The sequence below is a fragment of the Lactuca saligna genome, chromosome 5, assembly GCF_052625555.1.
Source record: "Lactuca saligna cultivar CGN05327 chromosome 5, ASM5262555v1, whole genome shotgun sequence".
In the NCBI taxonomy this organism is placed as follows: domain Eukaryota; kingdom Viridiplantae; phylum Streptophyta; class Magnoliopsida; order Asterales; family Asteraceae; genus Lactuca; species Lactuca saligna.
In genome coordinates this window covers 214,935,180-214,958,974 of record NC_136421.1, presented here as the reverse complement: position 1 = coordinate 214,958,974, position 23,795 = coordinate 214,935,180, and the positions used below count along the sequence as shown (strand labels likewise).

Genomic DNA, 23,795 nt, shown 5'->3' with positions numbered 1-23,795 from the left:
CATAAATTGTAATTGTCTAGTTTATGTATGCTTGGGTTGCTCAACTAAAAATACCTTGAGGGTAAGAGGTTTTCTGCGGATGGATTCGGAGGGTTGCATAAAATGAGCATAGTTCAGGGTGAGTGGGCGAATGTTTATGAGGATTGTAAGTATTTGGAGTATTGGGGGGGGGGGGGTATTTAGGACAATTTTAGACACAAATGCATGCGTTACGGTCTTGGCATAATGGTTGGGCTAGATTGGAGTTGTTATATATGATTCTAATGTTTTAAAATTCAGTTTTGCTTGGGGCAAGCAAAAGTTAGGTGTGGGGTATTTTGATATGTGCATAATTAGTTAGTTATTTAGCATATATTTTTATTCATTTTTAACTAATTTTGTGTATAATGTGGACAAAAGGTACTTAATAAAGCTTAAATTTTGTTTTCAGTCCTTAAGACATGCTTGGGGGTGAAAAGGAACAAAGGGAAGCAATTAAAGATCAAAGAGTGAAGAATGAAGGACAAAAGAAGACCTACTCGGCGAGTTCTCGAGCCTACTCGGCGAGTACATGAGAAGATTCCAGAGGATAAGTCAAGACTCCTGATTTGAGACGGATAACTCACACCTACTCGGCGAGTTGGGTCTGCTACTCACCGAGTACAACCTGTTTTTGGAAAATTATAAATACTAATTCATTATCCGATTGGAAAAGACTTTTGGCAATTTTAAGAGTTGGACCTGCGACAAAGAATCCATGGAGGAGCTGTAGAACCCTAATCTTCAATCCTTGGAAGAATCAAGGCTATTAGGTTAATCATTCCACTTAGCTTTAGGATTTAAGATGTTTAGCTTTATTAAAACTGTTATTGAGTTCGTTTTTATCATGACTATTAGCTAAATTCGTTTAGTTTCTGTTTGGGAAGACTAATTTGCTCCTATGGTTATAATATACTTCTTGATTGATTATGATTTGGTGATTTTATTAAATTAAGTTTGTTAAAGAACCTTATGCATTGATGGCAACTATTTTCTGTTAATTGGAAGGTAATTAAGTTGCATGAACATCTCTTGATTATTAACCTCATATGTATTGTGAACACTTGATCATATGCTTAAGAGTAATGAATATGAAATTAAGATTAATAAGAAAATAGGTAAGTTAATGTGTGAGCTTGTTTGAGGAACCAACAAACAAGAGGTTAATTGAAATATCAACTTGATTAACCAATTACAAATCTTATTTAATCCAAATAATTGAACTAGGTAATTAGTTAATTTAAACAATTGGCCACTGCTTGAATTAATTAACTGTCTAAGGGTTAGGAGTAATAATTATGAACCTAACCACTATAGTTGGTAACCAATAATAATTAATTTATCTTGAAAATAACCATATGAGTGAATTAGTTGAACCTAAACAGAAACCCTTTAATAAATTTGGTGAAATTGTCATTTGTTTTAATCATTAGTAAGTTAAGTGTTTTATTTGCTTTGCTTAAGTTTCTAGTCTTGTAAAACTAGAGAAAAACCCTTTTAATTTTATTATTTGCTTAGTTAAAATTAGTTATTAGATCAATTTCCGTTCCCTGAGTTCAATACCCTACTTATCCAACTATACCACTAAAAGACAGGTTCAGTGCGTTTGTGTGCTTAACTTATTAATAAAAAGTAGGATTAAAACTAGTTTGTTTTCCACACATCAATTGTCCATGGGATAAGTATTATGTGATGAGTCACATAAAAGAATTAGAAAAGTGTAGAAAGATGATTCTTGCGGGAATGAGATTGTGTATGGTTAGAGAAGATAGAGGAAGGGGTTCATAAGTGGAACAAAGTAAGAGAATTTTTTAATAACTTAAAGAGAATCTGTGAGGGATTAAGAGTAAGAAAATCTGCGAGGGATTCAAGAGATGAAGAATGTTGAAAGATCCACAAAGGATCTAAGGAAAGGGTTAATTTCAGATGAGTATACACTATAACATGATAAGAAGAGTATGAGAATGCATGCTAAGAGTAAGATACATGATAAGGGAATGAGAAGAGTAAAGAGATGACATGAGATAAGAGTAAGGGACAAGAAAAAATATGAAGTGAGAAGAGTATATCATATGTAAATATAAAGAATAGAGCATAAGAAGGATGCGAGATGAGATAATAAGAGTTGATGATACAATATGAATAGAGTATGAGACGAGCCTAAGATGAGACTAAAAAGGAGTATGAGATGAGAATATAAGATTATAATAGAAGAGTATGTAAAGAGAAAGAATAGCTATGTAAGCTAAGAGAAAGGGGAGATGAGATTTACAGTATGGGAAATAAGAGAAAATAATGTTAGAGCATGTAAGGGAATGAAGATAAAAAGAAGAGTATGATTACATGAAATCAGATAAAATATAACTCACCAAATCACCAGACCACACCAGACCTATGGTCTGATGTTGTAGATACTTTTCATATTTTGCAGGTTCAGGTAGTAGTTGTTGTACGTGAAAAGATATGAGCACAAAGACTTAGACTGTATTGTCATTTGAGCTTTATTTGCCTTGTTGCTTATCTGATTTACATGTATAGCTTTAATGTAAATCTGAATATTGTCTCGGGTGTAAAATGTTTTATTTTACGAGTTAATAGAATTTCGGAAATTTTTATAGATAACTTTGATAATCCATAGATAATTAGACGAGAAAATCTAGGTCGTTACAATACATCAACACTGGTTGTTTATTAAACTATGAGTTTTTGGCCTTATTTAGTCAGTGGAGTCATATTTCTTGTATTGTGGATCCCTAAGCAATTATTTTAACTATTAATTGGGGGAACCTCTTAAATGATACTTAGTTTCATCGGTTAGGAGGATAGGGTATGGTCACATGGAATTTTCTCATGTATGGAGTGAGGTTTGGAGTTCAATTCTTGTAAACACCTCTTTTGCTGCCCCCATGTGGTGGAATTTTTCTCTGAAAATCCCTTGTGTTTCAAGTTTGTCTTGTAAAGGAGCTCGAACTCGGGTTCAACTGTAACTGTTGAAGGGGGTACCGCTTATTTATTTTTCATTTCCAAAATAAATAAATAAATAAATAAATAAATACATAATTAAATAAGGGTCCCTTCTAAAAGTCCTATTTGTTTATTTGTTCCTCTTTTTCAATCCAAAAAAATATTGTAAACCCTAAATAGAAATGAGTTCGATTTCTTCTACTCCCAACAACACGATACACTCAATTAATGTTTTCCAATCTGAAGAAATATTATCATGTGACTGCCCTTTAGCATCGGTATAATGAACATAGTCAGTCGACAATCCAACTAGGAGGTTTTGAAATTGCCTAAATTTGTTGGTAAATGGAATATTATTAAGTTGTATATATTATCTCGTTTTCAATTATAGGTTTTTTTTTTTTTTTAATTTGCAAACAGTAAACCCTAACTCAAAGATTTGATTTGCTATCAAAAAGAGACAATCATATGTTACTTTCGTATCATTTACATCAATATTAATGTTTTAAAAACTGGTTGAACTGATTGGACCGAGAACTGGGAGAATGAGTAGTTTAATCATCACGGGTTTTACATCGATTTCCGAGCCGGATTAAACCAGCTGGTTTTTAGAAAAACCCGGTTAAACTGGTTAAAGTAAATTGATTGAACCGATTAAATTAAATAAAAATACATGAAAAATAATCATTTGCATAATAAATGTTGGTGATTTTTTTTTTAAATTTATTTAATTTTCTCTAAATAAAAACATATGGTAGATGTTACTAGTATAAAGTTTTTTGATATGTTTGTATTTATCTAAAACTATATTTTGTTTTGGTATTATATTTTATTTTCCTTTTGACATATATGTATTGATCTAAAACACTAAAATTTATAGTTATATGTTATTTTAATGTATTTTGATTAATCCACAACTTTTTTTTACATGTATTTTTAATGTTCTATAAATAACAGATTTATGATTTATATATGTATGTATGTATATATAGGAAAATAGAAAAAAAAGATGAAAATTATAAAAACCGATTAACTCAACGATTGAACCGAAAACCAATCAACATACCGGTTCAACTAAAAAACCGATTTTTAAAACGTTGATCCATACAAAAAAAAAAATTAATATGCCGGCAAATCTATCTTTTAATATGCTCGAAAATCTATCTACGTCCGTACCATTGGAACATATATCATAAACAAGAAAAAAGCAACCAAACAAGCAAAATAAACAACAACAAAAAGTATTTGGCTAACTTTTTGCCAAAATCGGACAAACGAAAAACTAACAGGGGATCAAACTGGAATATTAGAAGGTTTGTGGTAGTTTTTGTAACTCTTCCATCAAAAGGGGTGACATGCAAACAAATCTCCATCTAGGGAAAACCCAAAACCCTAATTTTACTTCTTCTTCCACAGACAGAACGTGCAGAAATGGTGGTGAGGCTGAGATTGGCGAGGTTGGGATGCCGGAACAGGCCATTTTACAGAGTAATGGCAGCCGATAGCAGATCCCCGAGGGACGGAAAGCATATAGAGGTCTTGGGTTACTTTAATCCTTTGCCAGGTTCTTCGTTCTCTCTTGATTTCTTATATTTTTTTGATAATCTCGATTAGTTCCAACGTGTAACGATTCCGGTATTGATTAGAACCTATCAATTGATTTTCAACAACTACTTATCGAATCTCAAGGGCAAGATTGAAACTTTATGTTTGTATACATCAATTGGGAAATTTACTAATGACCAGTATATGAGAAACTTTCAACATTTTGACCAAATTTGGGTTCTTCTTCCGGTTGGGATTATTTTCAGTTAGTGGTATTTGGATTTGCGATTGACTGAAACAGGAAGCATCTAGAAGTAGTGAAATCTCATAGTCTTTTCACAGCTTTTCCTTGATAATCGATATGCGATTGAATGTGCATTTTCAAAGCAATTGTTATGACTCCAAGAATCACAATTAGATAAATAGATAACCTGTTGATTAAACCTGGATTATATATTTTTGTTGTTAATTGTTGGTTAATTGCCTTGTTAATGCAGGCCAAGATGGTGGGAAACGAATGGGGCTTAATTTTGAAAGAGTGAAGTAAGTTGCTTACTTTTAATTTTTCTTAATGTTGATAAAATTTCTTTATTTATTTATACGTAAAACAAAAATAAACTGGTTTTTGTGGTTGACCAAAAAGATAATGATCCATATAAGAAAATAGTACTAGAACTAAATAAACAAATAAATTGACAATCGGTTTTTTGTGTTACAGATACTGGCTATCGGTTGGTGCACAACCCTCGGATCCGGTTCAACGCTTGCTATTTAGGGCGGGGATACTGCCGCCACCACCCATGGTGGCAATGGGGCGGAAAGGTGGGCCCCGCGACACGCGTCCAGTGGACCCGCTGAGTGGACGTGTCATGATGCCTGACCAACCAACCAAACCTAGTATTAAATCTGGTGATGAAGAAAATAAATCTTAAACTTCGCGAAGAGAAGAAATGGTGGTAGTTTTAGGTTGTTGGGTTGGTGTTTCTGGTTATAAACATTTTGTAATGATGTGAAAATCATATGAGGGATAAATTGAATGTTTGGTTTTAAAGATTGTGTAGTAAAAGATCTTGTTATGTTGATTTGAATTACTATGTTAAGGTGGCATTCTTGTTACAAGGAGTTTTCGTAGTTATATGATCAACTTACGATGTCTTTGATAATATTTGGCTGATATTAATAAAGGATAAATCAAATAAAATTGTGTATTGAAACTTTGATTTGTTCTTTCTCGTTGTTCTTTGTTTGGATAAATGTGAATTTCATTGGACAGTTTGCTTGAAAAGTATAATCAATATAGGAGTCAAGTTTACGACATTGCATACCTTCAAGTGCAAAATCTTTTTCTATATGTAGAAGCTGATTAAAGCATCTCTATAACAGCAGTAGAAGTTGCAGATTATGTCTTTGTATTCTTGCAGATTTTGCACTTTTACAGAAATGGTCCCTGTGGCAAGAAACTGTTACAGAATGGTCCCTATAGTAGGAAAACATTGCAGAAATGGTCCATGTAGTAGCAAACATTACATGAATTATCCCTTTATGAAATAGTTTCAGCCACACATACATTCTAATAGCTAAATTTATATTATTTGTTTCTTTCATACTTTTATTTTGTATCTATGTTATAAAAGGAACTAAAAAGAAGGGCATGGGTAACACTTCAAAATCTGCAACATGGAAGATGAGTGTAGATTTTCAAGTTGAATTTTTTAAGTACTTGTTTATGCAGACACCTCAATTACAGGATGCGGTATAATGATTTGATTTCATTGTACTTTTATGAGATATGTATTGAGCATTGAGTTGTTATATACATGATCATTGAGGCGATTTTCATCATTTATGGGATGCCTTTATTTTTTTTTAAGTTTTTGATGTAAAACATGTATACAAGGTAAACTGGCATCCTTGATCCACTTATGTCGTATTATTATTTGATTTGAAGAACTTATGGTTGATTAACATTAATACATGATCATTGAAGTGTGGTTGGACATGTATCATGTCATTTGGTGAATGGATTTGTATTTGGATATGTTGGTGGTGATTGTAAGCTAATGATTTGGGAGTTGTGCACAAATAAACACCAAACATTCGTTGTTCATGATAAAGAAGTGAACTACTTATCTTTTAATCTGTATGACAAATGGGTTATTGCAATAACTTCTTTAGATACAACAGTTCGTTTTCTTGACATTAGGAAATTGACATCACCTTTACATGTTTTAAGCAACACAGGTTTCTTAACCTTGACCTTGACTTTGACTTTTATGGGATGTATGATGCAACATGTATGGAGAATGTGGTTTTGCAGGGATGCGATGTTTAAAGTTGAGTGGGTCAGGAATCATGAAACGTTCATGCATCATTTGCTGATGACTGGAGATTGATGGTTTGGCATATGAACATGTTCTTGAAGTTTTTCAAATGTTGGGTGAGTTATTGTGTTATGGTGTGTAGTGGTGAATGGCCCACCAAAGCTCTTTATAGGGAGATAATATGACTTTTCATGGAACAAGCATAAACCATTGGTTATCTTTATTGTTGTATTTAACCCTCGAATGTGACTACTTGAATTTATAGTTAACTACAAAAAAAAAAAAAAAAAAAAAAAAAAAAAAAAAAAAAAGGAGAAAACCCTACAATGAATGTATGCTGCTATAATGAACAAAAAATAATTTTGTATGCCATTTGTATAATTGGAACAAATGAACAATATATGTAACATTCGTTATACATGTAATTTATAATTTTGACCCTTAATATGAGATTTTGTTGCAAAACACGTCCCATGGTTGAATTATGAGGGGTGTGCCTTTTGTTGCACTTTCATGAATGTAATATATAATTTTGACCTTGACCTTTATAATGTATGCTTAGTGTACCCACATGTACGCTTAGCGTACTCCTCCCACATCCAAATTACAAACTTACCATTAGGGCTTCCCATGGCCACTTCCTTCCAATCCAAGGACCAAAAAATGACATAATTTAAGACTAAGATATGAATTTGAAAATACCTGAAAGCCGGCGTGTTACACATAATGTGTAGCATGCTATGAGGTATAAAATCATGGAATATGGTTATGGAATGCTGTAACGAGGTAGCATATTATTGGTATTTAAAGACCAGTAAAGTTGTGACAATTAGTTAGCAATATTATATTCCAACAACAACAAAAGTTGTACCAAGTCAAATCATATTGATATTAAGTTTCTGGTTGTTAACAAAATGGTGCGAATAGATAACTATTTATAAAGAACAAACTTCATATAGCGGATTCACTCACGAAGGGACTGCCTGCTAAGGTCTTTCATGATAATACTGCACACATTGGTGTAATAATTTGTTTTAGTGAGAGTTAGTTGTTTTATGTTTTGTTTAAGAACAATTATGTTTAGTCTGTACAAAATTAAGAATTCGGTTAATTCTATTTTTAGTTGCACTTATTTAAAGGTTAATCTCACTTCAAGCTAGATAGGAACTCGTTAGAAATCTATTTTGATTTTAAAACCACACATCATGTTTAATCTATGTCATTAGTTATATGTATACATGACCATTGATGGGTTTAGTTACGTAGATTGTAATGAAGACCACTTTAATCCTATATTATTATGATTAGTGGACGTGATTGTTTAAGGGTACCACTATTATCATAACATTCATGAAAGTGCTTATACAGTTATATATATATATATATATATATATATATATATATATATATATATAACTGTATAAATCATAACTTGTACTATTCTCAAAATATTATCCATAAATTGTTCGGGTGAAGTGCAACCCAAATGGACCATGCCGGGTCGGGTCAAGTACATACCAAATATAGTTATGGACTTAGACACTATATCCAATAGTCTCCCACTTGGATAAGTCTAATAACTATAGTTGCAAGTATGACTTTAGGAACCAATCAGCAATCGTAGCTCTTTAAACTCTGTTGAACTAGAACGCGCCATTTCAGATAAGTGATCATATAATCCTCTGTTCAAGATATCAGATGGACAAATACATGGAACATGGTCTTACTTATTGTCCAGCATTTGTTTCCCGATTTCCGATTTGTTTGACATGGAACTTAACTGAACACATCAATTTAGTTCTGACCGGGCCCGGTACATAGGTCAAAACAAAATCATCGAGAGACCCAGATATCGCTTCTAATCCTAGAAGGAACAGATAAACTTCGACTCATATGTTTGTTCTACCACTCATTGAATTATACACAAAGGCACGTTTTATAACATTGAGTTACCAATGCGTTTTCGTACAATCAATGCATAATCAACTCGTAAGTAACAAATCATATCTCTAGGTTTGAAGACTTATATGATATTACCGTCTCACGATCACTCGAGATAAAATTCCATGAAGTGATTCCAGTGAGCGTGGGTTGAGTCCAATGCTCAGAACTTATGAGCACTCATGATTGTTGTAGCCATGTCCAACACTTTAGACCTCTGCAACCAATCATGACAGTCTTGATTCATACCTACTTCCAACATATGACCGACTGTGGAGGTTTGAATAATATGATATACCAAACATAATTATTCTGGAAGTCAAAACATGCAAAAGAAATATAGTAAATGACCGGCAAGAGATAGCAACACTTTACTCATAAATAAAACGCCTTTTATTCATCATCTAATGTCAATTACACTTTACAAATTTCATAATTTATCTAACTACTAAAACTTATATCATCCTTCAGCCCTATGCTCCGAGCATGCTGGAGATGCTTAACCCTACTCAGTCTCTTCGTGAGGGGATTTGCTAGGTTCTCATCCGATGATACCCTCTTTGCCACGAGGATTCCTTCTTCTATTCAATGTTTGATGAACTGATATTTTCTGTCAATGTGTCTGGATCTCCCATGATCTCTTGGTTCCTTGGCTAAGGCAACCGCACTATTGTTGTCACAGAAAATCTCTATTGGCTCCTTTATAACTAGTACAACTCCAAGGTATCCGATGAAGTTCTTTAGCCATATAGCCTCCTTTGCTGCCTCGCTTGCTGCTATATACTCTAATTCACAAGTGGAATAAGCCACTGTCTCCTGCTTGGAACTCTTCCAAGTGATTTCTCCTCCATTTAAGGTAAAGACCCAGCCCGACTGAGAGCGGAAATTATCCCTATCAGTCTGGAATCTAGCATCACTATACCCTACAACTCTCAAGTCATCACTCCCACCAAGGGTAAGGACCCAGTCCTTAGTCCTTCGCAGGTACTTGAGGATATTCTTTACCGCAGTCCAGTATGCCTTGCCAAGGTTCCTTTGATACCTGCTAACCATGCTCAAAGCAAAAGTTACATCAAGTCGAGTACACGTCATAGCATACATGATCGATCCTACAGCTGAAGCATAAGGTAGTCGACTCATTTCTGCTATCTCAGCCTCAATACCAGGGCTTTGTGTCTTACTCAATCTGGTGTTACTCTGAATGGGTAACTCACCTTTCTTGGAGTTATGCATGTTGAATCTTTTCAACACTTTATCCACATAGGTGCTTTGACTAAGTCCAATTAGTCTTTTACTCATGTTTCTCAAAATCCTTATCCCTAGGATATAGGCAACTTTACCATGGTCCTTCATAGCGAAACACTTCCCAAGCCAGGACTTTACTTCCTGCAGGGTTGGGATGTCATTTCTTATGAGTAGTATGTTATCCACATACAGTACCAAAAAGCTGACTATGCTCCCACTAGCCTTGATATAGATACAAGATTCATCTTCACTCCTTGAAAAGCCAAATTCCTTGACTTTCTCATCAAAGCAAAGATTCCATCTGCGAGGTGCCTGTTTCAATCCATAAACGGATTTCTCGAGTTTACACACTCTAATGGGGTACTCTGAACTGACAAAACCCTCTGGCTGAACCATGTAATCATCTTCAGCCAACTTTCCATTAAGAAAAGCGGTTTTGACATCCATTTGCCATATTTCATAGTCATGAAATGCAGCAATGGCTAACAGAACACTAATAGACTTTATCTTGGCCATTGGTGAAAAGGTTTCATCATAATCAACTCCTGGAGTTTGAGAATAACCCTTTGCAACCAGTCGTGCCTTATACGTGTGTACATTACCATCCATGTCGGCCTTCTTCTTGAAGATCCATTTGCACCCAACTACCTTACGATTAGGTACATGGTCAACCAAGTTCCAAACTTGATTTTCATACATGGACTGTATCTCGCTATCCATAGCCTCTTTCCATTTAGCAGCCTCAGGGCCTGCCATGGCTTCCGTGTAGCTGTTAGGATCATCCAGACCTACTAGTGTCTCATCACTAATAAGTGTCTCACCTTCTGCAGTAATATGGAAACCATAGTAATGCTCAGGTGCATTCCTAACTCTCGTGGAACGCCTCAGAGGTACAAATTCGTCAATTGGATCAACAGGAGTTTCCTCCTCAAGTTGAGGGCTAGCGTTTGAAGTTCCTTCACCACTTGACTCTTGAATTTCTTCAAGATCAATTTTCCTCCTACTGTCTCCTTGGCTTATAAACTCTCTCTCTCTCTCTCTCTCTCTCTCTCTCTCTCTCTCTCTCTCTCTCGAAAGACTCCTCTTCTAGCTACAAAGACCACATTATCACTAGGTCTGTAGAAGAGGTAACCAAAGGATATTTGTGGATAGCCGATGAAAATACACCTCTCACTTCGGGGTTCTAGATTGTCATGAGTCTCACGTCTCACAAAAGCCTCGCAACCCCAAATCTTGATGTGGTCTAGTTTAGGTACCTTACCAGTCCACATCTCGTGAGGAGTTTTGACAACTTTCTTTGTAGGGACTAGATTAAGAATATAGGCGGCAGTCTCTAAGGCATACCCCCAAAATGAGATTGGTAGCGAAGCTCGACTCATCATGGAACGAACCATGTCCATCAAGGTTCGATTACGCCTGTCAGCTACACCATTCAACTGTGGTGTCCTGGGAGGTGTCAATTGTGTGACAATCCCACATTCCCTAAGATAGTCGAGGAACTCTGAACTAAGATACTCACCACCTCGATTAGATCGAAGCATCTTAATGTTCCTACCCAATTGATTCTCGACTTCTTGTTTAAATTCCTTAAACCTTTCGAAAGTCTTTGACTTATGCTTGATTAAGTAGACATATCCATATCTATTGTATTCATCAGTAAAAGTCAAATAATAACGATTAGCATCCCTTGTGGCATGTTTTAATGGTCCACACACATCCGTGTGTACAAGGTCCAACAAACCTTCACCCCTCTCACAAGAACCTGTGAAGGGTGACTTTGTCATTTTTCCATGTAAGCATGATTCGGAACTATCATCTGACTTTAGGTCAAACGAATCCAAAACTCCATCCTTTTGGAGTTGGCCTATGCGTTTCTTGCTTATATGTCCAAGACGACAATGCCATAATGATGCTTTATGCAAGTTATTATTATTCAGAGAATCAATACACAATACATTATTTCCTAAGTTATAAACCACAGATACTGTTTCATACACGCCATCACAAGGTAATGCTTTAAAATAAAGAACATTATTAAAGAAAGCATTAATCGAACCAACTTCATTATCAAATGAAAAGGTGAAACCTTTTTTATACAATGCATGAAAGGAAATAATATTTCTTGCCATTTCTGGAGAATAACAACATTTATTCAAATCTAAATTTAACCCACTACTTAGCGACAAAGTATAAACTCCAATCTTGGTGACAGGTGTAACTTTCCTGTTCCCCATGATTAAGTTTATCCTTCCTTGCTCCACATTCTCACTTCTTCTTAGTCCCTGCAAGTCACAACAAATATGAATACCACAACCGGTATCAAGGACCCACGAGTTAGAATTGGGTGAGTTATTAGAAATGATAGTGTAAATACCTGCATGGTTGGGTTTAACTTTCCCATCCTTCACATCTTGCTGGTACTTTGGGCAGTTCCGCTTCCAATGTGCCTTTTCATGGCAATAGAAGCATTCAGCCTCTTTTGGGTTAGAAGAAGGAGTGATGAAACCTTTCTTGGTTCCACTTGAAGAAGAGCCATCAAGGGACCTAACCTTGGTACCCTTCGAAGAACTCTTTCTTTTCTTCCATCGTCCTTTCCCGATTGCCAAGACAAGGGCGGTGTTGGTATGAGTAGGAGTAACAATCGCCTTACCCTTAAGACCACTTTCCGCGGTCTTTAAGAGTCCTTGAAGTTTGTTGAGTGTGACCTCTTCCTTGTTCATGTGGTATGCCATGCGGAATTGATCATAACATGAAGGTAAGGAGTGCAAAATGATATCTATTGCTAGCTCCTTAGGGAAGTTCACATTTAGCTTCAGCAAATGGTCCACAAATCTTTGCATTTTCTGCATGTGGCTCGTGATAGGTTCACCATCATTCATGCGAGTTGTTATCATGGAGGAGATGATTTCATATCTCTCTTGACGAGCACTTTGATGGTATCTTTCCATCAAGTCTTGGTGCATCTCATAGGGGTAGAAATCCTCATAGGATTTTTGGACATCCACGGTCATAATGGCCATCATGATGCATGCCACTTTGATGGCATCCCTTTCATGTGCCCTAAACTCAGTGATCTCTTGAGGAGTTGCAACTGTCTCATCAATCTCCTTAAGCTCCTTATCAAAGACATATTCTTTATCCTCGTAGCGGGTAATCATTCAGATGTTTCTGATCCATTCATTAAAGTTGGATCCATCAAAAGTGACTTTCCCACACAAGTTCATAAGAGAAAAGGAGACATTAGGATTAGAGCCAGAAGCAACAGTGTTTGCAGACATCTGAGAAGGAAAAACATTTAGTTTAGAAATAGGAATAGTCCTTAATAAAACACCCAAATGTAGTATTAAGGCTAGGACCCAATCACAATATATTATACTTAGAAGAGGTATGCCGTAATCTAAGTAATAACATATTTGAAAGGTAGGTGAATAACGATTCCCCAATTTCCACCAAAGTCGAAATATTAAAATATTTAATTTGGTTCTTAGAAACTCCTAGATTCTTTTGAGATTCAATGAACTTTTCAAAGGCATGTTTCAATCTCGAGTGTGCCCTCCAAGTTTTGTGACTGGAATGCCGAGGATCACAAAACGAGGTGTGAAGTAACCATGCAAATTACTTGGTACCCTTAATAAATTACCCGTCAATCGATGTGCCGGTTAACCATACACGCTCCATCGATACTATGATAAATATTAAGTCACCCTTTGCCTACCTTCTTAAGTCCAAGTTAGTGTGTCGGTTAACCACACACGCTCCACTAACGACTTAGACAAAGTGTAAAGTATAATTTCATGGATTAGCACCTTATTCACATTTTTCCTAAAGTAACTAAGATTGGGAATTTAATAAAACATTTAGTTACTTTATAATATTCATCATACTTTTAATGAGAATTTATAAGTCCTTGTCTTACCCGTTCGGCTAACGACCCTCCACTAGTCAAGCAAGCGGTGGGTGAGAGTGGACACCCATTAAGTTGCCATTTTATAGGCAACAACCTTATACCCACCTTATAGACTAGCTTCATGAATGAGGCGTACTAGCGGTAAGACGACTTTGATCTTATACACATATATTATTATTAACTTATAATATTATAAGTATAAGGGTTGAATTTTAACTTTTAAAATTCTAAGTGTTGGAACTAAAGTTTTAATATGACTTTACTTGTTCCAAAACTTGAGTGCAAGTTTTGTAAACTTTCAAAACCTTTCATTTCTTGTAACTTATGAGTTAAATAGAGTAATAAAATGAAGAATCTTCATTTTTCTAACTCTCGTGTTCTTTTAATGGTTTTAATTCAAGTGTGACTCTTGGTTTTCCATAACTTGAGGACAAGTTATGGACTCCATTAAAACACATTATAATCAAGAATTAAACTACCTTATAGGTTACAAATAATTCCTATGATCATCTAAACATCATAAGATCAAGAACATGAATATGAACACTTTCATGAATCAAAGATTACACATAAAACTTTGTAATTTTGATAACAAGTTGTTGTAAATAGATTAGCAAAGACATTATACCATCTAAAACGAGTTTTCAAGTACCAAAACAGTTTAGGGTAATGTTTCTAGTCCATTTCCAGCAACTAAAGTCGAAAATCTGCACTCTGTTGCTCCTACTCGTCGAGTGCATGAACTTACTCAACGAGTAGGTTGAAGATACACATGAACTCAACGAGTCCCCCCATGGACTCGACGAGTTCATCAGGCAGACAACAAGTTTTTCGATTTTTTCAACTATTTTGCATCAAGTATCAAACAAACAAGCCTAGGCTCTGATACCACTGATGGGTTTTGAGCATTCTAACACTTCCTAAGTGTACATGCAACCCTAATAAACCTTGGATGTATGTTTGTCTAAGATACATGCAAATAATTATTTTTCCAAGGTTCATATCCTAACTAGCATGACATGGGGAACATGAATCAAATAAAGCTAGTAGAAATACTTACCTTGTAGTAGTAGTTGATTGCTTGGAGTTTTAGAGCCTAGCACCAATAGTGTGAATTCCTCAAATGGAAATCACAAATCACCACAAACTTGGAACTTTCAGAGAATAGTCACTACTATCTTGAAATCGGCCCTCTTGCTTTACTCACCTCAACAAGTGTCAACTAGTGTGATTTCAAGAACCAAAGCCTCCTTTATATAGTGTGGTGGATTAGGGTTACATCCATGTAAACCGTAATACCCATGTCTCTTCATTTCCATGAGATCCATGGGTTAAAACTCCATGGAGTATCCATCGACTTTTCCATGCAAGCCTAGCCCATTCCAAATAAGCATTAGCCCACACTATATAAATATAGAAGCCCATATTTAATTAGTAATATCTTTGATCTCTAAAATTAATCCTAGATTAATTATAGATCAATACTAATTAAATAATATGATCTTATATTAATATATTAGAACTTATAATATATTAATAAATTATAACTTGTATTATTCTCAAAATATTATCCATAAATTGTTTGGGTGAAGTGCAACCCAAATGGACCATGCCGGGTCGGGTCAAGTACATACCAAATATAGTTATGGACTTAGACACTATATCCAACACCTTCTTCATCACATGTATGCAAATTAAGGAAGTCCCTTTATGGTCTTAAACAGGCATCTCGTCAATGGTATGAAAAGTTGTCAATTGCTTTAAAATCTAGAGGATTTTCTCATTATTTGAATGATCATTCTTTATTTCTCAAGAAAGTGGACAATTCCATAGTCATCATTGCTCTCATTCTTTGAATGATCATTCTTTATTTCTCAAGAAAGTGGAAAATTCCATAGTCATCATTGCAGTATATGTTGATGACATTCTTGTCACAAGAGAAAATGAACAAGAAATTCATTTTTTGAAAGAATTTCTTGATGATCAATTTCATATAAAGGATCTTGGATTCATTCATTTTTTCTTAGTATTGGAGTTTAATGAAGTTTCTAATGCATGGTTCTTCATCAACACAAGTTTATTCTTGATTTACTTCGTGATTATCACATGGAAAATGCTGATTTTGTGAATACTCCTCTTCCTACTGGTTTAAAATTAACATGGATGATCCTCTTGAAGATCCAACTCTCTATAGATAAATTGTTAGGAAAATTATTTTTTTGCTCCATACTAGACATGATTTGTCATTTGTTGTTCAACATCTGAGTCAGTTTAATCAGACTCCTAGTAAAGTACGCTATGATGCTGCAATTGATGTTTTAAAGTACTTGAAAGGGACAATTTCCAATGGTATATTACTCAACAATGATCCTACCTTTAATATTAAACCTTTATGTGATTCAGATTGGGCTGCTTGCCTAATCACTAGACGTTTAGTTAGTAGTTTCTTCATCTTATTTGGCAATGTTCATGTATCTTGGAAATCAAAGAAACAAACCACTGTATCCCCTTTCATATGCTGAAGTTGAATATCGATCTATGCAGATGGTATGTTCAAAATTAGCTTGGTTAAGTTGTCTCTTACAAGAGCTGAATGTCCCAAATATCATTACAATACCGCTCAAGTGTGATAACCAAGCTGCAATTTACATAGCTAAAAACCCAGTTTTTCATGAACGAACCAAACACATTGAGTTAGATTGTCACTTTGTTTGTGAAAAGTTACAAGGAGGATTGATTACACTTTCTCATGTTTCCAATGCTAACCAATTAGCAGACATGTTTACTAAATATCTTCCTTCTACACAACATAATGATGCAATTTCCAAGCTGACATTTTTGCAATATCCACCACCAGCTTGAGGGGGGGAGGGGGGTGTTACACGTCATCAATCCGTGATTAATTAAGTTAGTTACACTTTGTGTTTCTTGTAATGTATATATTTTCTTTATTCTTGTGTTGGTTTTTCAGTCAATGAAATGAAGAAAGCTTATTCTCTTTCTATCATCTTCATAAATTCTAACAACTTAAGACATATGTGCTTATGCAATCAAACCGGATCCAACAAACAGTTCAACATGTCGGAGTCAAACGAATATACACATTTTGGATGCATGTACATCAATAGACCTCAACAATGACGTCAAAGAGATTTCACTTGAAGAACCATTCAACGACCTATTAGAAGGGATAAAGAAAAGTGAAAGCAAAAACAACTAAATAACTTAAACTTTTTTATAGAGAAGTTTGAGAAACGTCTTCAAGCAAAACATGGAGCTTTAAAATGAAAACAAGAAGTGAACAACATCATATGCAAATCTTGAAGACGTCGATTAATGATGTTGCGCCATGGACCTCGAAATGATGCTAGCGGTAATATAAAGTGGTGAATGATTTTATTTAACTTTAATGTATTTTTTATATAAATAATTGAAAATTTAAGAGTGAAATGGCATTGAAGTGACGGATAATTCGTAGATAAACGCTAGAAAGTGATATGATAATACTAGGGGATATGAAAACTTTTGTGTGTTGGGAAAGTTGATAGCCTTAAGATGTCTAAACTAAAGTCCAAATTATTGAAAGAAAACCGATTTTTTAAAGACTCCAAAATTAAAATTCGAACCAAATAAACATGACATCCACACTCCTTGGTCCTTTTTCTCCAGTCTCAACATCTTTTCAGCCATTGTTGGTTAAAGCCCAAAAGAATGGGAACTTTGATCCATAATTATCATTTAAGCCCCTCGAACTTTGTCTCTCCAACGATAAATTGCTACTCATCAGATTTTCGTCTCAAGCAGGCTCTACTTGTCCACCAAGTAAGCCATTGGAATCGTTGCAAAAGAAGCGAAACGAAGATGGCCACGGCCGTCGCTGCTACCGGCGCCAATTCCACTCACCCTGAGCAAAACCAAGGTGAGTTTACGGCGACCAGTAACGGATTAGTTTAATTGATTTAATGTGAATAAACTCTGATAGAATAATGCGAATTTGATTATAAGATTTTGGGGTTTTACGTTTTTTCATTCAGGAATCCGTCAGCAGAAAATAGTTTTACGAAACAACCATGGGGAGAAACTAGTGGGTATATTGCATGACACTGGATCCAGGGAGATTGTGATATTGTGCCATGGATTTCAATCAACAAAGGTTTGCTACACTCGGGACACTTTTACTCATCATCTCCCAGTTATTTTTCTTAGGGTTACTTGACCCTATAGCAACCAATTAAACCAGCAAACTAACATGTTTATGCCAAATATGTGACTATAGTATTGATTACTGGTGGCTATAAATGAAATCAAATCCAATTTTCCATTGATCAATCTCACATGCTTAGATTAATTCTTTTGGGGGAAATCTATTCTTATCGAATTTGATCTATAATCCTTTAATAATCTCAAGTGTTCTTAGTTTCATCACGACAATCATGGACTTCTCATCGATGCTTTGCTTACTCAAGATCCAATTAGGACCATGAGAAATTGGTTTTGCCTTGTGATTTAAGATCAATGGAGTGAATTGTCGTGGCAATTTCATAATTCGTTATCGATTCTTGGATTTTGTAGGAAACCAGTACCATGATAAACCTTGCTTCTGCCCTGGAGAAAGAAGGGATCACTGCATTTCGTTTTGATTTTGCTGGAAACGGGTAAGTTTAAGTTTCAGTATTAAACAGACATCTGCAACTCATTTGAAAGAACTGTAAAATTACCTTTACACCCCTAACTTTACGCAAATGATTATCTGATTTTAATCCTTGTATTTACATTAATCCTATAGTTATGAGATAGATAGAGTAGGAATTTGATAAATGATAACATTTTGTCATCTGTCATGTTAAATAGCACATATTTTGTTTCAGGGAAAGTGAAGGAAAATTTCAATATGGCAACTATTGTAGAGAGGCTGATGACTTACATTCAGCAATCCAACACTTTTCTGAAGCTAAACGTGTCACAAGTGCAATCCTTGGACACAGTAAAGGTAAGCTACACATTACACATTGAAAAAGACGTAAACGCCCTTCTCATCCTCATCATATCTTACTATTACCTATAGGTGGGAATGTGGTGCTCTTATACGCCTCCAAGTATCATGACATACACTGTGTCATCAACGTATCAGGGCGTTATAAAACAGAAGGTGGTGTGGAAGAGCGATTGGGAAAAGGGTATTTGGAGAAAGTAAAAAAAGATGGTTTTATCGATGTTAAAGCCAAAACTGGTATATTTGAAACTTTCTTGCCAAATTTGCAATAACCATAATCTTGTGGACTTAAAACGTAAAATACTATTTTCGTGTGTAGGGGAGGTCTTGTATCGTGTGACTGAAGAAAGTTTGATGGATCGTTTGAACACAAATATGCATGAAGCATGTTTGCAGATTGATAAAGATTGCAGGTAACACATAAAAACTACTTAATTAACTTAAAATCAAAATTCTTTAAGTGAAATAATTTTTTGAAAATAAAGTGACCAAGTGTCTTGATACTTAAAGAGTTTGATTTGTGGGATGTTTTTGTAGGGTGTTGACAATTCATGGATCCAATGATTCAATTGTGAGAGTTGAAGAGGCATTAGAGTTTGCAAAGATTATACCAAACCACAAGTTGCATATCATTAAAGGAGCTAATCATGGATTCTCAAAGCATCAAAATGAATTAATTTCAGTTGTTTTGTCTTTCATAAGAGAATGTTCGCATCATGGCCAAGATAATGCAAAGTAAAGGTAGGTGAAGAAGGCTCCATTTTTGGGATTTTACATTGTTTTTTAAATGCTATGGTTTGTTTGTTAGACTCGACAAAGATTGGGCGTACAATGTTTTTTTGGTTATTTTGAGGATGAGGATGAGAAGGGTACTCATGTCTTTTGCACGAATGAAAACCGAGAACAAGTTTTTTTTTTTTTTTTTTGGAAAGGGAACTTCCCTAACGAGGGTTTCCGGGCCAGACTAATCCCCCGCTGCAAACATAAAGCTTTGCTTCATGCCTTGGAGTCACTGCAGACGAACCTCCATGGGCACAAGGACTGAGTGGTGCCAGGATTTGAACATGGGAGAACAAGTTATATTGATGATGAGGTGTTTGAATATGTGTCTAAAGTGTTTGTTAGATTTGAAGTTGTGATAACTAACGTGAGTTCTGTGGAAAATGGTTCTAGTTTGATCAGATTTGGAAAATAAGATACAAAGATAAGTTGATTTATTAAGATAATCAAGATTATTTTTAACCTTAACCAAGAAGATTATTTAATTAGATAATTTGAATTCCTTAAATCATAATAATTATTTTGTAAACATACATCCAAACACTGCACGTAATTACTATAATAAAAAGATGAAATTTACAAATGTTGTTGATTGTACATAAGTCAATATCTGATATTGACTTAGCCTTAAATCTAAAGAATCATCAATAAAATAGATTTATAAATATGATATCAAATATGTAACCGAGTAAGAGATATTTTAGAAGAGATTACATTAAAATAGACTTCTAAATGTGATATCAAACATTTTAATAATAACCAATAAAATGTTTGTGCTCTTTGTCAATTTGCACCCGTTAAGTTGGTTATGATGTATAATACTATTATATAAACAATAAAAAGATATATTGAGATTAAAATATGCATCACCAAAAAAAAAAAAAAAAAAAAAAAACATATACGCTCGGAGAAGTCCAACGTTTAGGAGCATAAAAAGTCAACATGTGCCTGCAGGACTTTATAGTTTATAGTGTATGCGGGATAATATTTGGAAAGAGTGAATGGGGAGCTTGATCCAAAAGGTTTATTTTATACACTCAAATTTGATAAATACTTCCAAAACTTCCTGTTTATCAGATTCTCCCTTCAAGCAATCGATACGCACCAATCACCACTCACACACTCTCAACAGTAGAACAAACAGAATCAGCCTGCAGATGGCCGCCGGCGACTCCACCACCACCACCACCTCCGTAAACGTCGAGCAAAACCCAGGTCAGTTTTCGATTTTCAGGCAATTTTTTCCTACACCCATTTCAAATTCACTTGCTCTTAGGGTTAAATTGATTAGCACATCACCAGATTTCATCCTATGGATTCATTTGCTTCATATATTACTAAATTAAGCCTTGTCCCCATTAAGTTCATTAAATAGAAAAGATACGACACCTATTTCCTCATTTCAACCGCTAATTGAGTAGTAACCTTGCCATATTCATCTGGGCTCTGTATATTATGTCGGATTTGGGGCATTAGATGGATCTTGTTTATGCATTCTCTACTTTTACATTAATAATATATGAGAATTGGCATTTAAAGACAATTGCAATCCTCTCGCATTGTTTTAGGGATTGAACTGCAAAGAATCATCATACAAAACAAACACGGAGAAAAACTTGTGGGTTTGTTACACGAAACAGGGTCTAAAGAGATTGTAATCATATGCCATGGCTTCCAATGCACAAAGGTATGATATGAACTTCTTTTTTGCCACTTTTCATGTTCATGTTTTTTAATCTTTAGGTAAATAACAAGAAATATCATAGCAAAGTAAAAACTTATAGGTTATAAAATAGCAAGCTTTAGCTTCACATGGCAATAAACAACAAGAAGATTGCATCGAAAAGATCATCTTAACAATTCATCGCCTTATATTGAATTTGGTACTCGGATTCGGTGGGATTTGGCCTGAATTGGAATTGGAATTCGATTCCATTCCAATACCATGTTTGATTGCAAATGAGTGTGGATCTGAATTCCGTTGGAACTCATGAAATCCTTTGATCGATGTACTCCAACTTTCCATCCTAAAACCCACGGAATAATTCAGTTCACAACATTTACTTGTTCAAAAATATTTAAATATCTTTTTATCCCTACAATTTTCATGAGTATTGATTTTATGGATGATTCATTGTGAGTGTGTTCTTGTTTCTAGGAGTATAGTATGATGGTGGATCTTGCACTTGCATTGGAAAAACAAGGAATTACTGTATTTCGCTTTGATTTTTCAGGAAATGGGTGAGTCCATCATTTTACACAATACATATTTATTTATTTATTAGTTTTTTTTGGGATTCTATTTCCTTTGGTTTGAAAGTGGAAAATGATACATTTTGACTTTCGAGGTCAAATAGACTTATTATCTACTTCAAAGCGGGAATGAATCATCTTAGTTTCAAGAAATTGTTTAATTGCACTAAAGTTGATTAAAAAAAGATACAAGTAGAAACACTTTGTTATAGAATTTGATGCTAAATGCAAGACATTGCAACATAAATTTCATTTACTTGTTGTGTATTACAGCATCCAGCTTTTGTTTCTTTCTATTCAAGCATCATACTTTCCGATTTACATTTTTCTTAAGGCATTGTACTTTGAAAAATCTACCAAGTGATCACATTTTACTTTCAAGGTTTTTATTTTTTTATTACGAAATTGTACTTCAAAAATTCTAATAGTAATAATTTGTTGTATTCCAGTGAAAGTGAAGGCTCATTTGAATTTGGAAACTATAGTAAGGAGGTGGATGACTTAAAAGCATTAATCCAACACTTCACTGCAGCAAATCGTGTTATAACATCAATCATTGGACACAGTAAAGGTAAAAAATGTTTCTCATCAAGTGTCATCCAGATAAATAATGTTTAAAAACAATTTGATAACTTGACTTTAAAAACTAGACGAATACAAACTTGTAAAAAGTTTAAGACTTAATAGAGAAAACTTCCTTTCTCTGATTTTTTCTATCAAGTTGTTCTTTCTGTATTAAGTTAAAAAGAAACACTTTTTACAGGTGGGAATGTGGTGGTCTTATATGCATCTTTACATCACGATATCAAGACTGTTGTCAACGTGTCTGGTCGCTATAAGATGGATAGGGGCATCGAGGAGAGATTAGGAAAAGATTATTTAGAAAGAGCAAAAAAAGACGGATTTATTGACATTAAATCGAAAACAGGTTATAACCATTTGCAATTATGATAAAAGTTCAAACAAAGGAGACCCTTATGCAAATTTACAGTTATGATTATTAAAATGTAGGAGAAGTTTCGTTTCGTGTGACTGAAGAAAGTCTGATGGAACGTCTGAATACAAACATGCATGAAGCAGGACTTAAAATTGATAAAGATTGTAGGGTGTTGATTGTTCATGGATCAGTTGATGAGGTCATCCCAGTTGAAGATGCCATGGAGTTTGCCAAGATTATACCAAACCATGAGTTAAAAATCATTGAAGGGGCTAACCATGGTTACAACAAACACAGGGACGAATTATGTTCGGTTGTTGTGGCTTTCATAAAGGACTAGTTGTCCTAACAGAAGGAGGTGAGAATCCATAAGTGAAATCTCAGGCTAAAGTATAGTTCATTTTATGGTGTTTTGAGACTTTAAGCAATTCCTGCTGTTTTTTGTATAGTTTGTTTGGAAACAATGATGAATCATGTATTTGAGAAAAGATTGTACTTGACTTTAGTGAATGTCATGTATTTGGGATGTTGGATTAAAGGTATTTAGTTATATAGCTATTCTCTTATCCCTTTCTTGAACGTACAAACAACCATCCATAATTCCACAAAATAGGCTTGAAATTTATGGAGTTTTGGAAGGAAAAATCCCTATCAAGAGTTGTTCCTTATATTGAAATGAAGAACTGTTAGGGAAATCAGATGACACTTATCAAGAATCAGAACAAATCTTATGCCATTTGTCAAGATTTGATGACATTTGTTAGGAAGTAATGCGGATAACACACGAAACAAAAAGCACACAGACACACTATTTACATGGTTCAGTCAAGGTGATTTATGTCCACAGGTAGGAGGGGAATATTTTTTATTCACAAAGTTCTCAAACAGAGG

General features: G+C 34.7%; 3 protein-coding genes across 3 annotated transcripts; all 3 read left to right on the top strand.

Annotated features, from left to right (window-relative positions):
* Positions 1-4,329: 4,329 nt before the first annotated feature.
* LOC144998916 (Ribosomal protein S16 family protein) lies at positions 4,330-5,646 on the top strand. The gene is made up of 3 exons (XM_078958649.1): positions 4,330-4,546; positions 5,025-5,070; positions 5,246-5,646. The coding sequence occupies exons 1-3, from the start codon at positions 4,414-4,416 to the stop codon at positions 5,457-5,459; spliced, it is 393 nt and encodes a 130-aa protein (XP_078814775.1). The 5' UTR covers positions 4,330-4,413; the 3' UTR covers positions 5,460-5,646.
* An 11,936-nt stretch (positions 5,647-17,582) lies between these two features.
* Positions 17,583-19,850, top strand: LOC144998915 (uncharacterized). Its single transcript, XM_078958648.1, has 7 exons — positions 17,583-17,860; positions 17,976-18,094; positions 18,514-18,596; positions 18,810-18,931; positions 19,007-19,171; positions 19,254-19,347; positions 19,472-19,850. Exons 1-7 carry the CDS (start codon positions 17,653-17,655, stop codon positions 19,671-19,673), a joined length of 993 nt encoding a protein of 330 aa, XP_078814774.1. The 5' UTR covers positions 17,583-17,652; the 3' UTR covers positions 19,674-19,850.
* Positions 19,851-20,673: 823 nt separating this feature from the next.
* LOC144998913 (uncharacterized) lies at positions 20,674-23,442 on the top strand. The gene is made up of 6 exons (XM_078958647.1): positions 20,674-20,929; positions 21,283-21,401; positions 21,873-21,955; positions 22,417-22,538; positions 22,731-22,895; positions 22,979-23,442. Exons 1-6 carry the CDS (start codon positions 20,716-20,718, stop codon positions 23,242-23,244), a joined length of 969 nt encoding a protein of 322 aa, XP_078814773.1. The 5' UTR covers positions 20,674-20,715; the 3' UTR covers positions 23,245-23,442.
* The last annotated feature ends 353 nt before the right edge of the window (positions 23,443-23,795 follow it).